The sequence below is a fragment of the Mustela putorius genome, unplaced genomic scaffold, assembly GCF_011764305.1.
Source record: "Mustela putorius furo isolate JIRA1106 unplaced genomic scaffold, ASM1176430v1.1 tig00000281_pilon_pilon_pilon, whole genome shotgun sequence".
Taxonomy (NCBI): Eukaryota; Metazoa; Chordata; class Mammalia; order Carnivora; family Mustelidae; genus Mustela; species Mustela putorius.
In genome coordinates this window covers 28,923,268-28,948,066 of record NW_025421343.1, presented here as the reverse complement: position 1 = coordinate 28,948,066, position 24,799 = coordinate 28,923,268, and the positions used below count along the sequence as shown (strand labels likewise).

The 24,799-nt window shown below is 49.0% G+C and overlaps 1 protein-coding gene across 2 annotated transcripts in view; it reads left to right on the top strand.

The window, feature by feature from the left end:
• Positions 1-24,799, top strand: part of XDH (xanthine dehydrogenase) — a 61,630-nt gene that overhangs the window by 13,983 nt on the left and 22,848 nt on the right. The window contains exons 6-18 of one of the 2 annotated variants that reach the window (XM_004777900.3): positions 794-855; positions 4,310-4,378; positions 4,685-4,771; positions 5,823-5,964; positions 8,531-8,623; positions 9,174-9,325; positions 10,280-10,373; positions 11,773-11,882; positions 13,970-14,154; positions 15,455-15,629; positions 17,318-17,401; positions 18,829-18,998; positions 23,002-23,125. In XM_004777900.3, coding sequence (XP_004777957.1) covers positions 794-855; positions 4,310-4,378; positions 4,685-4,771; positions 5,823-5,964; positions 8,531-8,623; positions 9,174-9,325; positions 10,280-10,373; positions 11,773-11,882; positions 13,970-14,154; positions 15,455-15,629; positions 17,318-17,401; positions 18,829-18,998; positions 23,002-23,125 — 1,547 coding nt within the window. Of the gene's footprint in view, positions 1-793; positions 856-4,309; positions 4,379-4,681; positions 4,772-5,822; positions 5,965-8,530; positions 8,624-9,173; positions 9,326-10,279; positions 10,374-11,772; positions 11,883-13,969; positions 14,155-15,454; positions 15,630-17,317; positions 17,402-18,828; positions 18,999-23,001; positions 23,126-24,799 lie in introns of both variants that reach the window. The other variant, XM_004777899.3, reaches the window with a different exon arrangement.

The window sequence follows — 24,799 nt, the reverse complement described above, 5'->3', positions numbered from 1 at the left end:
AGAGGAAAGACTCAGACTGCCCCAATTTGGGGGTGCCAGTCGGCTGGAGTTGAGCCCTCTCTCGGTCTAAAGAACACTTGCATGGTTTGGAGACCTCCAGGGGTCTCCTGCCTTAGTGTTTCTCTTCCTGAGGTGTCCTCCTGCCCTGGGATGGGGTGGCCCTGGGAGGTGGGCGTGGAGGAGATCATTTGGGAAATTCCACAGAGGCTAGTCACATGGCTCCCTTTCTCCTCCCCTTGTACTAGAGCAGGATTCTGCAAAGGCCGCATAACGAGGAAGAGGGTGGCCATGATTCTGAGCCTTGGGCTGGAGCAGGTTTCCCAACTTGCCTCCTGGGCCCGGGAGCCTAGATAAGGTATCTGTTCACTGGATTGAACAGGTTCCCCATCCATTCACCATTTCGATTCATCATTTATTCAATTTGTTGTATTGGGTCCTATCGTGTTAGGCACCATGCAAGGCTCAGGGAGCACAGGGATGGCCCAGGGGATGAAAGACAGTCTCTACCCTCAAGGAGTTTGCACTCTAAGTGAGAAGAGAGTTTATAATGTATGATCAGGCATCAAGGGAGGGCCCAGAAGAAGCACCTGATTCAATCTGGGCAGTCTAGGAAGGCTTCCTGGAAGAAGCATTAGAAGTTTTGAAATCAGGAATAAAAGGAGGACGGGGTGTTCCAGGCAGAGAAAACAGAATAAGCAAATTGAGCGTCTTACTGAGCCAGGAGCAAAGCCACAAGCCCCTCCCCTGCCCTGGGGCCTGTGCTTTCAACGCAGCTTTTTTCCTCTGCCCCCAGGAAATCTGTGCCGCTGCACGGGCTACAGACCCATCCTTCAGGGCTTCCGGACCTTTGCCAGGGTAAGTGGGGGGCCCCGGCGTGGCTGTGGCTCTGCTCCTAAAGCAGCAACACTCAGGAATCACAGTGGAAGAGATGCCAAGGGCCTCTGGAAGAAAGAGAAGAAAGACAGGAGGGCCACCTGGCCCGTTGTCCCTCTTTTGGTACCTGGCACGGGCACTGGACCCCGCCTCTTGTTCAGAGGGTTCTTGGCAATAGCAGGAGTGCCGAGAGCCTCCTTCCAGGGAAGGCTGGCTCCTGGAAGAGGCATGCAGTCCCAGAGCTAACTGCCCCCGGGCATTCGGGTCTGACACGCTCCTGTGGCCCAGGTGCTGAGCCTGGTGTTAAATAACAACAGCCCCCAGCACCTGAGCTTCTCCTTTCTCGGAGCCGGAGCCGGAGCCGGAGCCGCAGTCTGCAGGTGGCACTCTGTGGGGCTTGTGAAACTGCTAATTAGATCTCCAGTCAGCTGGCGCCTCCCTGCCGTGTTTGTACATCTCTGGGGGTGAAGCCACAGCCTGGCCGCACAGGTCCTGACCACTGCCATCCTGCAGGGAGAACAGAGGGCTGGCCTCTCCCCTCTTGGCTTGTCTCCCCAGATTTCACCTGATTCTCCAACTGGGGCAAGTTAGCCCTGACTCTAATCAAACCATCTCTTCTCGGTTTGATTCTGGGTTGAAAGGGAGAGTCACAGACACCTGTGCCTTTCATGGACCTTGAGGGTTGCTCCATTCTGAAAAGGAGCGTTGTATCCAGATAACCCCAGAGGGTGGCCACAGGGATGGGGTCTACAGGGAGGGAAGGCAGCGCATCTTGCTGAATGCTTTTGATGACAGAGAATGAGGAGGTATGGATTTAAGGGAAAATGACCAAAAAGCACAGACCTGGAGTGTGCAGACCCGGGTTCAAATCTCATCCTTGCACTGACCCGATGCATGACCTCAGGTATATTTCCTTGTTTCTAAAATGGGATTATAATAATACAATATTACAATGTTATATTAATACAGCTATAACTGTAATGAAACATACATAATTAAAATAATATCACAGAATTGTAATAATACCTATAATTATTCTTATGGTGTTTGTGGGAAGTACTCCTCCCTCCTAAAGCCCTTAAAACACTGGCACAGCCTAAGTATTAGATACACGGCAACTCTAAATTACGATGATAGTATGTTTCTTCCATTCCTCGCTGTTTGACTTCCGTCCATTGCTCAGGCTTCCTGAGAACAGAGGATTGTTCATCTTGTCCATGTACTTATTTCTCAAGAGGCTTCTCGAAAGATACAATTTCACCAGCCCTCCTACTTTCTGAAAAGAGAAGGGTTTGTTAATGTAATCCATGGTATGGTCCTTTGCCGGGCTGGAGTCTGATCATCATTGAAAGGGTTCCCGGTTCCACTGTGCTGGTGTTGCCTCCCTGGATCAAGCTGCTGGGCCTCGAGGAGCAGAGCAGAGCTCCCAAAGTGACTGGGACAGAGAGTGTGCTCAGAGCTCATGCACCTTACTCCCTGGAGACATGCCCTCCACCCAAGGTCTTATTTGGAGCCTCTGCATTCTGAGTTTACATACAGCTCTAATGCTTAGCTCATTCTCAAGCCCGCCATGCATCTTCGGAAAGTGGGGAGGGTTTGCTAGAAGGAGGCACGCTGTTCACAGCAAGAATTGATGATGTCTGGTTAGGAGCAAAGAAGGCATGGAGGAACTGTAAAAATGAACACAAGCCTAGCCATCCAGCCTGCTGAGAAAAGGAGAAATCTCTCCAGGGGGTAACAAACAAACAAACCCAGCTTTATCCAACCTCAGTGGGCATGGAGGGCAGTGGCACGTTATTGTACATCACAGTAATTTGTGTCATGGCCACGTCCATGAAGTATCAAGTAAAAAGATCTAAGGAAGACTGTGCCAACACTTTATCTGGAAAATGTACTTCCGTGAAGTATGTCCTTCCCCACAAGGACTGGGTGAGGGAGGCTGACGGCTGGCTGGACGAGGCTTCCCTCCCTTCAGGTGGGGTCCAGTGAGTCCCCTGTGTCACCGTCTCCAAGAAGAAAGATGAGAAGAGACACTAGGGGAACTTTATTTCTCTCTTCTTTTTTGTCTTAACACAGAGGAGAAGGCCAAAGCCATGGTGGGAAGGTCCAAAGTAGGGTGCTTGGAGACCCGGCGGCAGGGCTTAGGGTGTAGGAGGGGGCTGGGGTCGGCCCATGGGGTGGCGTGGGCAGGGGGCTGAGGCAGCCAAGGCTCCTCTCCTGAGGACAGGGCTGACGGTGTTTTCAGATGCTCTGAGGCCATCCTGTCAGCCTCCGGGCCCTTTGAGGGCTTTCCTGGGCACACTCGTCACGGTGTGATTCATTCCTTGGGCAATGTGTCTCCTGTGACTCACGGGCAGGAGGGCTGTCTTCTGCAGGAGCTGGCCGCTGTGGACATGGGCTTGGACCCATGCCTGGGAGTTGCTCCCACCTTTGCCTCTCAGCATAACTCCGGGAGTCTGGAGTATCTCCCAGATCCTGAGCAGAGACTCCCGCCTTCTTGGCACACATCAGTCAGGAGAACACACCCTTCCCCTCCTCAGCGCCTCGGTTCTGGGAGGCAGCGAACACTACTCCCTGCTCTGCCATTGGCACCCAGAGCAGTGCCGAGTCAGTTCTTGCCCAGGGGTGGTGGGTCATCAGACCTGTACCCACCCTTTAGGACAGGGTCTCAGTGAGGAAAGAGGAGTGTTTAGGTTTCTGGCAAGAAGGACCTGATATGCAGTGGTGGGGATATCGGGCACACTGGCTGCACACCTCTCTGAAGCTAGCACTGGTCTCGGACCTACTTGGAAGGAGCCCCACAAAGACCGGGGCTTGGAAGGAGCCCAGCCAGGCCTCCTAGAACTTGACTGATGCCCAAGCAGAGGCTCTCGAGTGCCGAGAGCACCCATGGGGATTCCTCTCAGAGAGGTTTCCCAAGGAAGAAGCCCTGAGGGGCGAAAATGGGCATAAAGATATGTTTTGATAAAGTAGGACTTAACTTTTATAGAGAAATTTTCTTTTTTTAGAAAGAGAGAGAAAGTGCATGAACAGGGCTGGGAGGGGCAGAGAAAGAGAGAGAGAGAGAATCCTAAACAGGTTCCACACCCAGCACAGAGCCTGATTCGGGGCTCCATTTCACAACCCTGTGAAATCGAGTCTGATGGTTAATTGACTGAGCCGGGTGCCCCTGGAGAGAAATTTTCTTAAAATTAAAATTTCCTCCTGCTTCTGTATGAGTTTCTTAGTTTCCATCAACCAAGAAAGGGGAAGTGGTTAAAGCAGAGGTCTTACGTCCATGCAGACGTGAGTGGGATGGGGAGCGTACATCTGCTGTTCCCCCTGGTGCTGGGGTAGGAGCAGAGCTAGACTTCATTGGATATTAGTGACCCAGGTTTTTTAAAGCTTCTGGGAAAACTCTTTGCAAATATATTTTGTGTATTTGTCATCTCTCTAGGATGGCGGGTGTTGTGGAGGAAGTCGCGACAACCCGAACTGTTGCATGAACCAGAAGACAGACTCCAAAGTGAGTGGGTCCTCCTCTCCACAGAAGCCTGGGGGCCAGTCTTAGATTAAAGGAGGCAATAGATTCTTTTCACACTCCCAACAGTGTGGCCAGAAGAGGAAATGGTTATGCCCAGACCGTGAGGGTGGTGAATGTGCAATGTCTTCTGGCAAGACTCTTTATCCTGCCTTCCAGGAGCTTCCTGGCCCTCCACTAAGCCTGAAGGGGGCTGCAAACAGGCTTGCTTGCACAAGGGCCTGGGTAGATCCTACAGGACATTTTAAAGGAGGAGATATGGTATCACCCAGCTGTTCCCTTTTCCAGCAGGTCACTCTCTCACCATCTTTATTCAACCCGGAGGAGTTCATGCCCCTGGATCCCACCCAGGAGCCCATCTTCCCCCCGGAGTTGCTGGTAGGTGATGCCCCAGGGAGAGGCCTGACTCAGTTTCTGTGCCATGAGCCTCTGGAGGCCTGCTCTATTTCATACCAACTGGGACCTATGTGGCCTTGTCCTTTTTCTGACACCCAGAGGTCAAGTCCCTCTGTCACATATTCCAAAGGGACCCACACTTCCTTCACACATGTCACTCTGAGCACTGAGAGTGGATCTCCCTGGCACTTTACTCCATGTGGAGTGTTCCAGAAGCATCTGCCGACCTCCTGGCTACATCTAACGTAGAAGCCCCCAAGCAACCCATTCTCCTCCCTGTGAGCAGTCCCTTTATTTAACAAAGAAACCAGGCTGTGCTCAAAGGGCACAGTCCTGGGCTTGCTGCTCTGTTTGAGGACCGTCTCACACCCACCCTCTCACTGGGATCCTGCTTCTTCGCTGCAACATTTATGGCAGGGGAAGAATCAGGCCTCACTCCAGGGCCTCAAGTGCAGATTCTGGGGGGTGCTGAGCACATGAGGACAGCCTAGTGAGTCCAGCGGGCCCAAAGAAACGGCATGGCAGCAGGCCACCAGCATACCTTTCCCTGGATGGTGTAACCTTGAGAGCCCTCTCAGTCTGATCTGGGAGGTTTTCTCTCCTAGCCCCACATCACCCCTCACACACTAGAACCGGCTTCTGTTGCATTCTCTCCTGACACCCTTCCTTGGCCACCTCCGCCCCTCCCCGCAGCTTGTCCACTGCCCCTCTGGGAGACAGTGGCGTTGGCGGGGGGTGGGGCACTGCTCGAAACTCGGGCTTTTGGTCAGGACAGTTCAGGTCCCCTTGTGCCAGGTGAAGGTCCCATCACCTCCTGGTCCCCTAAGGACTAAGCGAGATAATGTGTCTAAGAGCTGCAACACACACCCTGCCTCAACACGAGGACGTTCCCGTCCGTTCTCCCCGACCTGTCTCTTCATCCCGAATTCTGTATTCAACAAACCCGTGGGAGAGGTGATCCCGTCGCAGACTTCAGCGTATCAGGGAGCCGCAGTGGGCAGGGGACAGGGAGGTAAGGAGCCACATTTTCCAGAGGCTGAAGGATGTTCCTCAGAAGCAGCTGCGTTTTGAAGGCGAACGCGTGACCTGGATCCAGGCCTCCACCCTGAAGGAGCTGCTGGACCTCAAAGCCCAGTACCCCGAGGCCAAGCTGGTGGTGGGGAACACGGAGATCGGTGAGAGCGGGGCGGACAGTGTGCCCGGGGGTGGCCCCTCGCTGGCCGTGTGTCCTCAGAACACTGGCTTCCCCTGCGTTGCACTCATTTCCCATTTCACCTATTGGCGGGGGGGTTGGTATCTCCTCAAGGGGTCCTGAGGAGACCCTTGCTGACTCTCCATAGGCACGTCGCACGCCGGCTCTGTGCCAGGTGCTATGGGAGGAGCTCGGGTACCAAGATCACTTGTCACTGTTCCTTCCCCAACGTACCTCCCCGTCTCAGAGAGGAGGGAGTGAAGGGGGTCACGTGTCTAGGCCGGTGCCTGAGAGACGTTAGTGGTTCCAGCAGTGTCATTCTCTTGCCTCTCCCCTTTTCTGGGGGTGATGTGGCCACTGACCCTGTTGGTGCCAGCACCTGGGACGTGAGGCTCACCATATGCAAATAAGCCCAGGAGACTCAGGTTGTGTTGCTTTACTCCCCGGTGCTCGAAGGGACAGAAATCCAGGAATTTCTGGAGCTGGCCTGGCCCATTTCCTCTTTGCTGGGTCCCAAGTCCAGCAAGGCTCTGAAGAAAGGATTGTGGTATAGCTGAGGTCTTCCTTGAGGACCTCTGGTGTTTGGGGGTGGGGGGAGCTTGACATGGTTTTAAGCAGCCCTAGGCAGTCCTGTGGGGGGCTCTTGGCTGTGGTTCTGGAAGGAGCCTCTGGGCCCTGGATTCTTGCTGGATCTGTAGACACAGAGAGGAGGGTCTGATTGGTTTCAGGTTGACAGGGGACAGAGTAGGCCCCACCCTCATGAGCACAGGTGTGCGACCAAGACTCCAGCTGCAGAAACGTGACACACCAGGGTGGCTGGGTGGCCTAGGAGCTGTGCGTCCTGTGATGTGACCCTGATAGCCTGTGTGGCCATGGCCCTGGGGTCCAGGGTGGCATGAGTTAAAGTAGAGAATGACTGTTTGGAAAAATCTTTGAGCTCCTTTGACACATGACATGTCCATAACATAACATAACATAACATAACATAACATAACATAACATTCTGTTCATAACAGAACATCCTGGACACAATTAGACTCTAATGGAAGGGAATGAATCCACACACATTTTATAAGCTTCAAGTTAGAAATAACTTCTGAAGATGACTTCATCCGGCTCACCCCTTCTCCCTTATATATACACCTGAGAGGGATTTGGGGGAAGCTGAGCAGAGAGGGAGCCTTGAGAAGACGGGCCACCTCTGCCCTCAACCTGCATTCTTTGTCCCTGGAGCCCACATTCAAAGCCCGGGCCACGCTTCGGAGACTCTCCACAGCACACCAGGGGGTGGGACAATGCGCAGACTCTTCTTTTTGAACCTTCCCGTCTGGAGCTCTGTGGGATGGGCTGGGAGAGGTGCCGAGCGGGCTGGGCCTGAGGACCAGGGCTGAGTCTGTTCACGGAGCCCTTTTCCTCGACTCGCCGAGACCAGAAACTGGACACAGATGTGCAGCCCCACAGAGCCACGCACCTGGAAGCGTGTAGGCGGATGCTGGGGATGGGGAAGCAGACTTGATGTTTTCTTCTGACACCGTTTCCCTTTTTGTCTGAGTGCGAGATGTTCATGCTATTGTTACTATGATACACCAACTTGTAAGAATTGCTCACGGACCGAAACATGCCTATTCTTAGCTGTGTAATTTGGGCAAGAGCCTAACTTTCCTGTTCCTCAGCTGCTTCATCTACAAACAGAAAAATCACAATATCTCACAAGGCGATTGTGAGGATACAGTGAGTTAAATATGTGAGGTGTTTCAGTGGGGTCCTGACATATGTTAGTATGCTGTGCTTCTGTATTTTACCTCCTCCTCCCCTGCCACACACACACATGTGCACACACACCCACGCACAGACACAGAGACACAGACACACACACATAATTCAGGTTCATCTCATTTATTTATTTATTTTTTAAGATTTAATTTACTTATTTTACAGAGATCACAAGTAGGCAGAGAGGCAGGAAGAGAGAGAGGAGGCAGAGAGAGCCCGATGTGGGGCTTGATCCCAGGACCCTGGGATCATGACCTGAGCTGAAGGCAGAGGCTTTAACCCACTGAGCCACCCAGGCACCCAGGTCCATCTCATTTAAAACCAAAAGTCACCTCAGCGGGATCTGTGGTGGTTCCGCATGTGCTGTGTTTGTGACAGGATCAAGTGTGCCTTCCTTATTGAAGAGCAGAAATCGTTGGGAAGGTGTCGAAGGTACAAGCACAGAGTCAGCAGGCTAAGTGAGAAAAAATGAAGGTTTTTGAGTAATAAAAAAATCAAAGGTCCAACAAAAAAAGAGTTCATCTCATTTGAATTCTGATAGAGCTTTTCCCTGGGAGGGGGAGAAAGACACGGTGTTCAGGCTGATAGTGTGGAAACCACATGGAGCCCCCTATCTTGTCCCCTGTGTCTGCTAATCCTGAGACCCGCCCCCCCCCAGGCCCACCCAGGGAGAGTGATGCTGTTGTGAACATGTCATAGATCCTGTGTGAGTGGCAGGAAAGTGCCAAGGCCTGCTCTGGTAGGAGCCTCTAACTTCAGGTGTCTCGTTTCTCAAGGCATTGAGATGAAGTTCAAGAACAAACTGTTTCCTATGATCGTCTGCCCAGCCTGGATCCCTGAGCTGAATTCAGTGGAGCACGGACCCGAGGGTAAGGAGAGGTGTGCCATGAGCCCCCGGAGGGAGGGGCTGGGCTGCTGGGGATGGGTCCCATGGGATGCTGGGTGCCAGGAAAGCCTCCCAGCATGGGGAGAGGAGGCCTTCTCATTGCCTTCATTCACCTACATCCACGGTAGGGTGCAGGGGGCGAGGGGGGCCGGTGTGATTTTTCAATATTCATTCTCAATCCTGACTACATGTTAGAATCACTCATGGGGCAGGGAGTCAGTGCGGGGAGGTCTTGGGGGCTTTAAAAAAAAAAAAAAAAAAGCCAGGACTTCACCCTCAGAGATCTGACTTTATTGCGTTGAAAGAGAGCAGTTGTAAGACCAAGGGACCTATGATGAGTCCTAGCTCTTTTATTAGCTGTGTGGCATGGCCAAGTCACTTGACCTCTCTGGGCCTTAATTCCTCATCCATATAAGGATGTGTGATCTGGTCCAGCCCTCCTCAGGGACCAGTAAAGTGCCATAGGGGCTGTGTGTGAAGGTGTTTTCTGAGCTGTGAGGGGATTCGCTGTTATTCTGAGCTTGTGTTTCCAGGTATCTCCTTTGGAGCCTCGTGCCCCCTGAGCTCTGTGGAAAAGACACTGCGTGAAGCGGTTGACAAACTTCCTGAATACAAAACAGAGGTGTTCAGAGGTGTCCTGGAGCAGCTCCGCTGGTTTGCTGGGATACAGGTCAAGTCCGTGGCGGTGAGTCCCTCTTCAGGGGCCCTCAAGGCTCAGGGCACCAGGCCTTTTGTCACAAGGCGAAGGGCGGAGGGGTCTAGTGTGGCTTCTGCTAAAGACCCAGCAGGCCTCAGCTGTCAGTGCTTAGAACTGGCTGGGGTGCTTGTTAAAATGCAGATTCCTAGGCTCCACTCCCAGAGATTCTGACTCAGTGGGACTGGGAGGGAGCCTGAAGCTTCTGCTGAGGAAGGAGGCCTGTGGGTTGCTCTGGGAAGCATGTGCTGGTGACTCAGTCTTGACGCCTGAGGCTGGCGTGTCTCTTCTTGGACTTGGCGAGGCTATCAGCAAATGGGTTAGAGATAAGTTAGGGAGAAACCAAATCGGGACGGGGACTGCCTCTCAGAATTGGGGGAGAACGAGAGGTAGACCCCCCTGAGGGGAAGGTAGAGGCCCAGCCGTTGACTGTTCATGCCAGACTTCAGACCAGTCCCAAGTTCCCTGTTCGCTGTGTTCACACACCTGGGGCCATTGGGGGCTCACGACGGCGGAAAGCCACCCCTTCCATTCCATTTTGTTGTTGATGTTCTCAGTTAGAACACGACCCGAAGCTACCAGCCCACTCCCAGTTCCTCCTCCTACCCCAAGCCCCTGCCACCTCTGATTGTGAATGAGGAGGCAGAAACTCAGAGACTTTTGCTTTCACTGTGTAATAAACAACCTCAGTTCTTTCAGAAAAATTTGGGTGAAATTGAACAAATTTAAAGAAGATGACCCACATGACTGTCTGCTAAATGTCAGAGCTGAGACCCAATCCCAAGTGTTGGGATCCCAAGTTTTGCATATTGTTCTAGAAGTCCAAGTGAGGCTGGTCTTGTGCCTTCAGCAGGTGTCCCCCATGTGTCCTGTGGTTGGGAGGCAGCAGTGAGAGCAAGGTTTCCTGGGGAGGCTGGGCTCTCACACACTCTCTGCTTGTTCTAGTCCATTGGAGGGAACATCATCACTGCCAGCCCCATCTCTGACCTCAACCCTGTGCTCATGGCCAGTGGAGCCAAGCTGACCATCGTGTCCACAGGTGAGAGCAACGTTATGTCAAAGTTGGAACAGAGAGCCAGGTGGGGAGAAGTCTCACAAGATAGGTCACTTTCTGGAGAAACAGAGCCAGCCCAAAGTTCAGTGATCCTGCTGTCCTAGGGTTTGGATCCCTGGAAACTGCAATGGAGATGGACCCAGTTGGGGACCAGCAGAGCTGGACCATTTCTTTATAAAGAATTCACAACAGGATCTGTTGTGCAGATCCTTACTTATCTAATGGTGTGTTGGAGCTGGGAGGCACAGGCTTGCTGCAGCCCATAGCTATGGTTTTAGGGAGTCTGTGAGTGTTTGTTAAACATGGCCACTGTTAAAAATTGAATTATCTAAACTTACAAGAGAATAAATTACATTAAAAGAAAGGTAGTAAATACTCAAAATTCATCACTTCCTAATTATTTGAATGTTTCACTATTGCCCATGCTCTTATGGTTCTTTCCATCTGCTCTATCTGTGGGTTGGAAATGCGATATAATGGTATGCTGCCATATACCCCTTGTCTGAGGGTCCCCAAGACCACCGCCAGCTTTGGTGACTCACAGGAGCTCAGGAAGGACTCACAGGAGGTCAAGGAGGACTCACAGGACTCAGCATATTGTCATACTCATGGCTATGACTTACAAGGGGGAGGATACAAAGCAAAGTCAGCAAAGTACAAAAGGCCATGGGGTACCATCTGGAGGAAACTAGGCACAGACTTCCAGAGCCTTCTCCTGGGAGAGTCATACGGGATGTCCTTCATTCCCTCAGCAACAAGTTGCACCAAGATAATGCCTGTGTAGTACTCTCTGCCAGGGTAGCCCTGTGGAGACCGAGAGCCAGGGCTTCTGTTGGGGGTGGTCATGGAGCTCTGCCTGGCGCAAACCAAAGCCCAGACACCCACAAGAAAAGCAGCTGCTCGGCATAAACCATACTATTTGTACGAACAGTTTAGACAGGCTGAGTTATTCTCACCAGGGAATGGTGGGAAGTCTGCTGAAATCCAAGTTCACAGAGGACAGCCCCTGGCCAACCTTTTAAGCAGGACTTTCGGAGGATGGCAGGCCTTCTGGGTCAACTCTTTGCTACCCTTTTTCCAACTTCATGTTCACTGATGTCACCCTGATAGCTTGAAACTAGCAGCAGGAGTATGGATGCTGTAGAAATTAGCAAATCCTCCCAAGTCCGCCCCACCCCGCCCCTGACCATACACCATCCCTTATTAGACACACACCAGCACATCCTTGAGTTAGGATTTCAGATGGAAGACCTTGGCCCCAGCTGTGGCCGTGACCCCCATCCCCCTGACCATGGGCGCCAGAGACCAGGGTGGGGAGTCACTGGTGGATCGTTCTCTGCTTTCTCACGCTACTTTCTCCACTTTGCCTCTGGCCTTCTTTCAGGCACCAAGAGAACGGTTCGGATGGACCACACCTTCTTCCCTAGCTACAGGAAGACCCTGCTCGCTCCGGAGGAGATCCTGCTTTCCATCGAGATCCCCTACAGCAGGCAGGTGAGCTGCTCAGGAGCATCCCGAATTACCCTTACCCTGGCTAGACTCCAGACAAGGAGACCAGAGTCGGCCTTGGGGACCAAACTTAGCATCACTCAGCTTTGACATGGTCTCTGAACATTGCCTCTGACCAACCCTATTTCTCTCTGCACAATGAGGCGTTTCAAGGTAGGGGACAGAGGGCATGCCCTGGACTGTGAAACCAACAGCTAGGCCAGGGGATCCTGAGCAAATCAAGTCCGCTTTCTGAGCCTCAGTTTCTTCTTCTGTAAAATGGGCACAGTGTTACCCAGTGTGCAGGTTACTGTGAAGATTGAAATCAAGAATTCATAAGGTTCCAGGCAGATGTCTGGGAGCCAGTAGGGATCTGCAGGCAATAGCTAGCCACACGGTTTCGCAAAAAACACATCCAGCTGTGGCGGTTGGAGGAGACGGGTTTGCATGCTGAGTGTAGACGCTCCCTGTGAGTCAGGGCCTCACTTGCTGATGAGGTGTTCACTGACTTTGCTCTGGTTTGGCTTGGTGGATTTCTGCTTCATGGGCAGTTTCCCTGCCCTGTTCAGGCAGGTCTGGGCATTTCTGGCTGCCTTGCTGTGTTGTTCCATGGGGGCCATGTGTCCTCACCTGGTGTGGCTCTCTCCTCCCTTGGTAGCCACACATTCCGTAATGGGCCTCACTAAAAAGTGATCTGTGCGAGACCGGGAACCCAGCCGTCATGGAGAGCATCATGGGTCTCACCCCAGCTAGTGCTTGAGCGAGTGTTCCAAGACATGTTTGCTCTTGCTAACTTTGGCCTCTTTAATGAGAATGCTAATGAAATTAAAGCCATTTCATCCCTGAGGTGGTTTCTTCGTGACTTCCTAGCTTGTCCCTACAGACCATTGAATAGTGATTCCAAGAAGTTTTGTATTTTACGGACCAGGACATTTTTCTTCTGCTTAATTATGAGTTAGGGAAAAAGGAGGAAACAGGCATAGCATTGTCCAGTTTTTATTTTGCCATAGAGGAACATTGACGACAAAAACATTTCATAAAAGAAAGGAGATCTTCATACCCAGAATTAGGAAGGATTTCTCAAGAAAGAACAGCTGCCAATCTGCCACCGGCATTTCGTGGTACCCCAGAGGAAATGTCCCCACGGACTGGTACGGTCCTGGAAGTGAGCAGCTAGAAACTCTGTTCCACAGCCAAGCTCAGGCTCTGGGCTCACTGCCTCAGGGCCATGTTCAACATCAGGAATCTGGATTAGCTTTATGATCAGCAGGAGTCCCTGAGGTTTCTTGGAACAGAAGCCTGTGGCCACTTTGGACCTCCACAATGGGCCTCATTGTGTTTTCTCTAATAAGCCTTCCCTTAAACTTCTACCTATCATGCTAATTGGAATTTGTGGTGAGTTCAGACCTTGAGCAGAACTTGACCCCCAAAGAGCTGGATATCAGATGGTTCTTACCTGGAAAGTTACTCATTCTCCCCTCCTATCTGGAAAGAGAGAGCCTGGCTTGAGCCTAGAGGGAAACAGATGTTCAAAGCACCAAGGTGGCTCCTGCTTTCTAGTGTGAATCATTCTTCCGGGAAGCAAGGTTTCTAACCGTAGACAATAGACGTGGGAGGCACAAGTTAGAGAGAGCAGGTGTGCAGGCGGCCCGCTTAAGGGCTGCTTCTGACACCCTCTGGCATCTCACTGGACCAGCTTTAGAGGCAGTCGGGCCACCCCATAGAGCCTGGGTGGGCTCGGATGCTGGGCACCAGGATGGGAAGGTGTGGATGCTGGAGGTCTCTGAGGACCCCCTCTGAAAATGTCTTTCCTCTTCTCAGCTATTGACTGAGAGCACCCCGTTCTCCTTTGTCCTTGACTTTCAATCTTCCTGACTGCCAGGGAGAAATGCCAACCCTCCCTAGCTTCTGGGAATCTTACCGGGAATGTGAGAGTCAGTTCTGCCTGGATATCTGAATCCTCGCACCGGCCCGTTGCGGGTTTGCGATGGTGGTGTCCCTTCAGCCGGCCCGGTGTCCCCGTGCTCCAGCTTCACCCTCTGCGGGCCCCACCAAACAAAGTGGGCAGCAAGAGCCCTTCTGTTCTCTTTTAGGGTGAGTATTTCTCAGCATTCAAGCAGGCCTCTCGGAGAGAAGATGACATAGCCAAGGTGACCTGCGGCATGAGGGTCCTGTTCCAGCCGGGAACCGCGCAGGTGAAGGAGCTGGCCCTGTGCTATGGTGGAATGGCCGACAGGACCATCTCAGCCCTCAAGACCACACGGAAGCAGACGGACAAGTAAGAGCTACCAGCCAAAGAAAACCACCACCGCCGCTCCCACGGCCAGTAGTCCCACTGTTGTGACCACGGTGCTGCGCCTGCTGTTGCCATGGTTACCACGTCTCCTAGTGGCATGGTTCCTCATGGCATCATTGTCGCCTCGCTGGTCTTACCATTGCTGCTCTGCCATTGCTACCGTTATGACCACTGTTACTGTCATGACTATAGCCACAGCGACGGTTACTAGTGCTATTACTCCAGTAACAGTAGTGCTACTGTTACTACAATTACTACAGCGAGTGATACTCCTCCGGTTACTGCTCCTACTCTTACTAGCACTCCTGCTGTGACTCTTGCTCTTCCTACTACCATCACTACTCTGACAAGCGTTCCCACTGTGGCTAACCACTACTAGTACTTCTGGTACCAGTACTGCCAGTGTTACTAGTACTGCTGCTACTCCTGGTATTACTACTGATTGTATGACTGCGGCTGTTACCATGAATGCCATTGCTACTATGGTTGCAACCGTGACTATTACTACTGCTATAGCTAATTGTAGGATTGCTGCTGCTGTTGCTGTGTTGCTGCTGGTACTGCTACTACTGTTGCTACTGCTGCTCGTTCTACTATTACTTCTGTTTTTGCTAGTACTATTACTGTTGCTTCCACTACTCCTATGACCATGTCTGCCTCTGCATAGTTAGTTAGTTCCACAATAGTTCCACAACTATTGCTATGGTTTCTATGGCCATTACTTCTGCTGCGGAACTAGATTGGCTACTGCTATGACCGCAGCTAGGGTAGGGGAGCAGCTGACCCAAGCACCTCACTGGGACGGTCCTCTGTAGTTCATACAATGTGGATAAATAAAGCTTACCAATGGCATTTGGCTCCTTGGTTCCAGTTCCTGGCTCCGCCACTTACCAGCTGGGTTGTAGAAGTCAAGTTACTTACCCTTCCTATTGCCTCAGTTTTCTCATGGGTAAAATGAGTATAGACATTTTCCCTGCTATACTTTTAAATTGAAATGAAAAATGATGTTTCATATAAGGCACTTAGGACATTGCCTAGTGCATATGATAAGGACTCAATAGATTTTATTATGATTTTTGTGTCCTTTTTCTTATTGTATCTCTTTTTAAAGATGAGGACACTGAGGCTCAGGCAAGTAACTTGCCTAAAGTTACAAAACGATATGTATCTGAGCCAAGTTTGGAACCAAGGTTTCTATGACCATCACTCTGCACCTACCACCCCACATGAATGATTCTGAGGGCTGGACAGGGGCACTTTCCCACCATCTGCTCTCTGGCAGTTTCTGGAACGAGGAGCTGCTGCAGGGCATGTGTGCGGGCCTGGCGGAGGAGCTGCACCTGTCCCCTGATGCCCCGGGCGGCATGGTGGAGTTCCGGCGGACCCTCACCCTCAGCTTCTTCTTCAAGTTCTACCTGACGGTGCTTCAGAAACTGGGCAAAGGAAACTTGGAAAATGTGAGTGTGGGGGTGGGGACAAGATAGAGACTCCCTGCAGGACTCTTGTTTGAGGATGTAAGAAGCCAGTGTGCATGAGGGAGTCCTGTGGACCAGGTGGTAAATTTGCTTCTCCCTTTTGATGTCCAAGGGAAGAAGAGAAAGGACCAAGGACGCATAGCCTAGGGAGCCACATGGAGATGAGAGCCCACAGGGTGGCTGAGAGGCAGAGCACTGGGCTGGGCATCAGTGACATGGGTTCTGGTTCTGGCTGGGTCATGACCTCACCTGAGAACCTGAATAGGTCTCTCGAACTTGCCCATGGGAAAGCTACAAAGGGGGTGGGTAGACCAGATGATCCTTCCAGGGGCTAGCTGACACAACTGTGGTTTTGTAGTTAGAATGGGAATGTGGAGTGAGTCGAGAAGGTAGACTGTGGAATGGGATTATGAGGTGGGGCTGCCACAGCCAGGGCCAGGCATCACTGCGAGGGTGTATGCTCTGGATGGGGTGTGGCTGAGCAGGAGCCCACCTCCCCCACATGGGCTCACCAAGTGTTTATTTTGTACCTTTTTAGTATAGCCTTGCACTAGGCACCAAGGGATAGCCTCATGTGGGAGAGAACCTGGTTAATAAAGGCCAGCCTAGAGTGACAACTGAGAAGGTGGTGTGGGGAGCATGAAGGAGAGAAGGCTCTACAGATGTGGGGACAGCTGACTGAAATCCTTCCCTGAAGAACATTCATAAGACTTCTTTTCTTCTGATTAATAAAAGCAATAAACTTAATGTGGAAAACTTAAAAAAACACAGAAACCTGTTAAAAATTAAAATTAAAAAGAAAAAAATAAAACATTTTTTGAATTAAAGAAATTAAATTTAAAAAGTTTTTAAAATTAACGTTTTTTAGAATTAAAATTACTCTTCTCTCAGATCCTATAGAAAACCAGTGCTACTATTTTTGCTTATTTCTCTGATGTTCTTCCTCCATTTATCTGCCCGTCTGTCTGTCATTCTCTTTCCTCCCTCTCCCTCTCTCTCCTTCCATCCACCTCTCTATAGACCCACCATCTTCCTAGCTTTTGATCTGGAACATACCGTTTTTCTAAACAGGTTCAGGCAGGCTGCATAGAGAGTTTTTTGCCCCCCCCCGATTCTGTTGAGATGATATCGTGCACATTTCCCATATCATTAAATATTTCCCATAGAAATGAGGAGGAAGAAGCCTTTTCCAGCGGGGCTGGAGAAGAAAGAGCAGAGTGCGTAAATGCAGGAGGGAGGGAAGCCATTTGGTGTGTTGCAGGAAGAACAAACCGTTCACTGTGCAGGCTGCAGCGGTGGGAGAGGAGTTGAGGCTGTTATGAAGGACTGAGCTCTCGAGCCCTCACGCTGATGTTGACATCGATCCAGCCAGATCTAGAAGGAATGCTAAATGAGAAGATGATGCGAACAGCTGAAACTTTTTTTTAAAAGAGGGTTTATTTATTTATTTGACCGACAGGGGGAAGCAGGCTTCCTGCTGAGCAGAGAGCCCAACACGGGGCTCGATCTCAGGACCCTGGAATCATGACCTGAGCTGAAAGCAGAGGCTTTAACCCATCGAGCCACCCAGGCGTCCCTAGAACAGCTGTTACTTTTACCCTTGGCGACAACCAAGAGTGGGATCAATGATAGAAATAGTCATGATCACCGTGGTTATCTTGTCTCCACAGAACTGTGCAAAGCTGGACCCTACCGACGCCAGTGCCACCTTACTCTTTAAGAAAGACCCTCCAGCCAACGTCCAGCTCTTCCAAGTGAGTACACGTAATGTATGGTTAATATCACAGGCCCTTGCAGGGCATTTCGGATGATGCTAACCATTGGCGAATGTCCGACTCGGATTGGATACAGGTGCTCAAAACTTCTCATAAGCTTTGCATAAATATAAAGTGAAGAAAATGGGAATCGTGTTAATGTCAGTGAAGCTATTTTCCCCCTTCCCTACTTAAATTTCTCTCTTGGCATTACTCTTATCTTCACCTCTCTGGAAAGACAAACAATTTTTTTTTTTCCCACTTTGTCTTTTCTGGTTCCTCCATAGAGCTGATGTGCAAAGCCAGGATTTCTCCTGACCATGTAAACAAAACAAAACAATAACTTTCTATCAACAGCAACTTTTTGAGAAGCAGTAGGTAAAGGATCAGCTTTTCCTATAAACATTTTGGATTTTGTAGGCCATACAGTCTCTCAACTTTGTTGCAGCCAGAGACATTACATAAATGAATGTGTGTGTGTATCAATAAAGCTTTATTTATAAATGCAGCCACTGAGCCAGATCTGACTCACAGGCCATGATTTATGGACCCCTGCACTAGAGTATGGTGGTCCAAAGTGTGAACTCTGGGGTCTGACTGTCAAGATTTAAATCCAGACTCTGCCATGTTATAACTGTAACCTGGGACAGGTCATTTCCTCTCTGTACCTTTTGGGCAAGTTAACTCTGCCTACCTACAAGTGTGCATAATGTTGGCATCTGTTTCATAGGATGGCTCTGAGTATTAAATGGTTTAGTACAAGAACATAACTTAGATAGCTCCTGGCCTATATTAAACACTCAATAAAATATCAGCCATTATTTTTATTATTCCTTTGAAAAACACAAAACCCAGAATTTTATTATAAATACATTTTAGAACATTTTGGAAAGAACAGAAAGATATGAAGAAGAAAACAAAAGTCACCCAAGATCCTAGCTCCATGAGAAAATCATTGTATTTTTGTTTACTTCTCTTCATTTTTTTCTCATGTATATACTATGCTTATAACATGTATGTATTTTTCCTACAGAATTCAAATGATCATACACACACACCATGTTTTATGTCCTATTTCAATACTTCACATGAGCATTCTTTCCTTCTCATTAAAATTCTTCAAAAGTCTGTCTTGACAGTTGCATACTTTTCCATTGCATGCGTATAGCAGAATTGTTTTACTCCCCTCCCCACAATGAATGGACGTAGAGTTTCCTCTTTATTTATTTTTTGTTCCTGCTTAGAGTGATACTATGAGCTCCCTTCTCAGTGACTTCTTATCTGCCTTTCTGTTCCCGGGCCCCTCCTGCCTCCTCAATCCTCACTCCTCAGGTCTGCTTTGGCCTGAAGCTCTCCGCACTTCCCTAGGCCCTTAGGGAAACAGTGTCCTCCACAGCTCAGCTTGACTGGTGACCGTGTTGTTCCAGGAGGTGCCAGAGGGTCAGTCTGAGGAAGACATGGTGGGCCGGCCCCTGCCCCACCTGTCCGCGGCCATACAGGCTTCTGGGGAGGCTGTATACTGTGATGACATCCCCCGCTATGAGAACGAGCTGTCCCTCCGCCTGGTCACCAGCACCAAGGCCCATGCCAAGATCACGTGAGTCTAAGAAATACACCCCATGGCGGGGGGTGGGGTGTGGCTCCTGGGAGGCTCCCCCAGAGCCTTCCCATCTGGAGAGGAACATGGAAATTCCTCTTAAAACCAGCTGGGGGAGGAGCTGGAGGTGTCAGGGGCTCAGTCGTGCCAGGGAGAGTGAGGGGATGACATTGGACGTGTAGGTAGGGGCCCAAGGAGGGAAGCCGTGGATGCTGAACTAGGAGATTACATGTGGCTTGAAAAGCATCGAGGAGCTTTTAACAGCAACAGGTTAGACCTGCACTTTGTTGTTGGGCTGAATTTCATTGCAGAATTCCAGGAGCACCTGAGTCAGTATTAGGGGAAGAGCATGGCCTTAGAGATTGTGTCCCCACCCCAGTGCTTTGCCATAGAGAGCTTGGCAGTCATGCTTAAGCTCTCAGTGTCCCCATTCATCACAGGATGTTTTCCTGAAGCTCAGTGATAGAGGCTGCAAAGGACCTAGCAGAGAAGAGTCACTCGTACCTGTTTGTTGAACTTGGAGAGCCCAGATGACAAGAATGGCCACCTCTCTAATCATAATAATAATTCCCAATGCTCACATGGCACTTAATATCAGGGCAGCTTGGTTTAGAGCGTTTTGCCTAGATTGGCGCGTTGACTCCTCTCAGCAACCCTCCCGGCAGGTCCTGTTACCCCCATGTTCCAGGTGAGGAAACAGGCACAGGCACGGTCAGTTACTTGTCTCAGATCCCAGAGCTGGCAAAGCCAGAGTCGGCAGCAAAGTCAGAGTTTGAAGCCAGGCAGCTTCGGCCACCAGTGTACGAGCTCTGGATGTTCAGGCCAGAGGCTGACTGTGATTTGTGGGTGGGCATTAGACGCAGAGCCTGCTGAGCAGGGAAAGCCTCCTTGGGGGCTGCCACTGCAGGGACTAGCGACCCAGTCTCCTCATCATTGGGTTTTCCTCTGCTGCTCCCAGCCACGTGGAGACAGGCTCAGGGAAAAGGTCACACGGACATAGATAAAAGCTAACAGATATGTAAACCCCTCCAGCTCTCTGGCAAAAAAAAAAAAAAAAAAAAAAAGAAGTTTGTTTAGGATGGTATGGTTGTTTGCTCTAGAGTAAATTCGTTTGCCTTTGTCCTTGTCTTTTTTTGTTTTTATTTCTTTTCAGTGTTCCAGAATTCAGTGTTTATGCATCACACACAGTGCCCTCCAAACCCTCAGTTTGTTTCTAAGAGTCCAGTCTCTCATGGTTCATCTCCCCCTCCAATTTCCCCCAACTCACTTCTCCTCTCCATCTCCCCATGTCCTCTGTGTTATTTCTTAGGCTCCACAAATAAGCAAAAGCACATGATAATTGACTCTCTCTGCCTGACTTATTTCACTCAGCATCATCTCTTCCAGACCCGTCCATGTTGCTACAAAAGTTGGGTATTCATCCTTTCTGATGGAGGCGTAATACTCCATAGCGTATATGGACCACATCTTCCTTATCCATTTGTCCGCTGAAGGGCATCTTGACTCTTTCCACAGTTTGGCGACTGTGGCCATTGCGGCTATAAACATTGGGGTACAGATGGCCCTTCTTTTCACTGCATCTGCATCTTTGGGGTAAATACCCAGTAGTGCAATTGCAGAGTCATAGGGAAGCTCTATTTTTAATTTCTTAAGGAATCTCCACACTGTTTTCCAAAGTGGCTGCACCAACTTGCATTCCCACCAACAGTGTAAGAGGGTTCCCCTTTCTCCACATTCTCCAACACATGTTGTTTACTGTCTTGTTAGTTTTGGTCATTCTAACTGGTGTAAGGTGGTATCTCAATATGTTCTTTTTTTCCAATTTATTTATTTTCAGAAAAACAGTATTCATTATTTTTTTTACCACACCCAGTGCTCCATGCAATCCGTGCCCTCTATAATACCCACCACCTGGTACCCCAACCTCCCACCCCCCTGCCACTTCAAACCCCTCAGATTGTTTTTCAGAGTCCATAGTCTCTCATGATTCACCTCCCCTTCCAATTTACCCCAACTCCCTTCTCCTCTCTAACTCCCCTTGTCCTCCATGCTATTTGTTATGCTCCACAAATAAGTGAAACCATATGATAATTGACTCTCTCTGCTTGACTTATTTCATTCAGCATAATCTCTTCCAGTCCCTTCCATGTTGCTACAAAAGTTGGGTATTCATCCTTTCTGATGGAGGCATAATACTCCATAGTGTATATGGACCACATCTTCCTTATCCATTCGTCCGTTGAAGGGCATCTTGGTTCTTTCTATAGTTTGGCAACTGTGGCCATTGCTGCTATAAACATTGGGGTACAGATAGCCCTTCTTTTCATGACATCTGTATCCTTGGGGTAAATACCCAGGAGTGCAATTGCAGGGTCATAGGGAAGCTCTATTTTTAATTTCTTGAGGATTTGATTTGAATCTCCCTGATGGCTAGTGATGATGAACATTTTTCATGTGTCTGCTACCCATTTGTATGTCTTCTTGGGAGAAGTGTCTGTTCATATTTTCTGCCCATGTCTTGAGTGCATACTGAGTGCATTGACCGTGACCCACATTGTAGCTACATTCAGAGAACTTGGCTCTATCCGAGCAACATGTGAGTGATTGTAGTAGGAGGATAGGGGATTCTATAGTAACTGCAAAGGCCCAGGCTTTCTGGGCTGCCTTCATGGGGAAGGCAGGGAGGTACAGTGGAAGTGGACCTGGCTTGGGCTTCTCACAACCTAATCTCTCCCCTCACCCCAGCAGTGCTGCTCTCTGGCTGGGTGACTTTGGACCAGCCACTCAATTCTCTGACACTGAGTTTCCCCAAATGTAACCTAGGAATAATGACAATGATTTTTGGGAGGTTCTGATGTGGATTGCCTCTTTGGAAGTTGATTGGTACTCAGAATAGTTTCCATACTTTTCTGAGGTGCCCCAGGGCAATTTCCCCCATGGGGGCCTGGGCCAGAGTGAGCTGTACATGGTTGAGACTGTTATAAGTGATAGTCTCCAGACATTCTCCCTGGGATACCTGTTGGGGGCTCAGGGTGTCCCACCATTCTGGGATAGCTCCATGAAGGTGGGGAGAGAAAGCTGGCCATGTGACGATATTCAGGGCCATTCGGTTTGTGGTACAGCAAGCACCCCAATGTGCTGAGTCTGTGTGGAAATTAGCTGTGATGTGGGTTTGAGCCTGAGCTTTTAAGAGCCACTCAGTGCTGCTCAGTGTCCACAATAGCCAAACTATGGAAAGAACCTAGATGTCCATCAACAGATGAATGGATAAGAAGATGTGGTATGTATATACAATGAAATATTATGCAGCCATTAAAAACCCCACGAAATCTTGTCATTTGCAATGACATGGATGGAACTAAAGGGTATTATGCTGAGTGAAATAAGTCAATCAGAAGAAGACAATTATCATATGATCTCACTGATACGAGGAATTTGAGAGGCAGGGCGGGGGTTTGTCGGGGGAAGGGAGGAAAAATGAAACAAGATGGGACCAGGGAGGGAGAGAAACCATGAGAAACTTTTAATCTCAGGAAACAAACTAAGCACTGCTGGTGGTGGGGGGATGAATAGGGTGGCTGGGTAAGGACACTGGGGAGGGTATGTGCTATGGTGAGTGCTGTGAATTGTGTAAGACTGGTGATTCACAGACCTGTAGCCCTGAAGCAAATAATACATTATATATTAATTTAAAAATTTTTTTTAAAAAGTCAATACTACTCACTACGATTTGGTTCTCTAGTAGAAGGTCCATGGGGGTGGGCAGTCCTGCTCATCTTCTGTCCCCCACAGCACTCAGCATGGTGGCCTTCACAGGTTAGACATTCAATCAGTTTTTGCAGAGTGGAATAGGATAGGATAAGATAGGATATAGAATATAGGCTAGGATAGACTAGAATAGACAAGGAGGTGGAGAAGGGAGGAATGTCAGAGGACAGAGTGGGGTGGTGGGTCTTCTGCTCTGGTTTCCTGCCTGCAGCCCTCACTGTGCTCATTCTTGCAGGTCCATAGATATTTCAGAAGCTCAGAAGGTGCCAGGGTTCGTCTGCTTTATCTCTGCCGACGATGTTCCTGGGAGTAATAAAACAGGAATTTTTAATGATGAAATGGTCTTTGCAAAGGATGAGGTAGGTCTTGGATTTCTTTTAGACGTGAAGTTAATGGAATGAATGCTTGAGCTTTAATTTATGCTCATGCCTCCAGATCCCTAAACTTGAAAAGACTCCATATTTTCACCTACTGTGGCCATCACGCAACTGACCAGAGTGCAGAACAACCAGTAAGGAGACAGAGTCTGTTTGGGGGCACTTTAAACTTTTGCTTAGTGTTTACTTGTTTTTTTAACTGAGGGTTGCTAATTGCACACAGTAGGATGGCTCCCTGCCAAAGGGACAGTTAAAAAAGACTGGTGATTGTTTTTGAACTACCAGTTATGTTCTTAAGGGTATAATGTTAAGTTCCTTTATTAAAGAAAATAAAAATATGGCAAACAAGCTAACCAGAGTAGAAATCATAATACCATTGCTATGTGTATTGATAATTCACTTCTATGAAAATTCATCTACTGATATATGGAGTTATATGCACACACACTTTCCAAACATTCAAGAAGGTGGCTACAAAAATCCATATACTTTAAAAAAAAAAAGATTTTATTTATTTATTTGATAGAGAGAGAGAGATCGAGATCACAAGTAGGCAGAGAGGTATGCAGAGAGGAAGGGGGAAGCAGGCTTCCTGCTCAACAGAGATCCCAATGTGGGGCTCCATCCCAGGACCCTGAGATCATGACCTGAGCTGAAGGCAGAGGCTTAACCCTCTGAGCCACCCAGGTGCCCCAAAAATATACTTTTAGAATAGTTCTCAGTCACTTTACAATTCCAATACAGATCAAATGCAAATTGGAGATGAGTGAGCTATGGCTGAGGGTCAAATTCACTTTGTAATACACAAGTAATACACTTCACTTGTATTAATGTACAAGTGAAGAAGAGCAACCATAGCTACCACCATGAGACACGAGGACTCCATTTGACAGAAGAACAAATTACTTTGACAATCTTCAAGAACCTCTAAGACCCCTGCTAGCATAATGGCTAGTGAGAATCAGCCAGGTATAACCACCAGAGCACTAATCAATTAAGTCAACAACTTAACTGGGTCCTCAAGAAATGATGATTAGATATAGTATGGGTTTCCAGTGTCAGAAACCTCATATTCCAAAGTGATTTCTTGGAAAATTTTCTTTTATTTTATATTTTATTTTATTTTTGGTTTATGTTTTGGGGGATGTTGGAAGATTACATGTGAAGAAATGAAATCATTAAGTAATGAGAAAATGACAATCCTTATTCTATAAATCTAACAAAAAAACAGGTTATGGGTCATCCAGTCAAAGAACCAGTAGTCAAAGAACCAGCATTTGGGAACTACTGGTTCTGGGCATCTAGATGAAGTATAAGACATGATTGCTGCCTTTGAGAAACTTCTGGATGTAAATCTGAAAACAAGATAAAAGGGAGTGAAGTGGCAGAAGAAAATGAAACTAAGATTTAATCGTGTTGTAGCAATGAATGTGCCTTGCCTTCTGTGTCTGCATCTTTTCACCTGAAGAACAAGGGTGTTGGAATGGATCTGAGTCAACAGAGAGACTTTGTGCTGCCATACCGCCCATTGTGCTGCTCATGGCAGACATGAGTAATCAATTGCCACATTCTATCCCAGGCAACTTCTCAGCAAACTGCCAGTAGTAAATCATCAGGATTGGTCTTTGAGATGAAGTGAGTGTGCCCACCTGACAC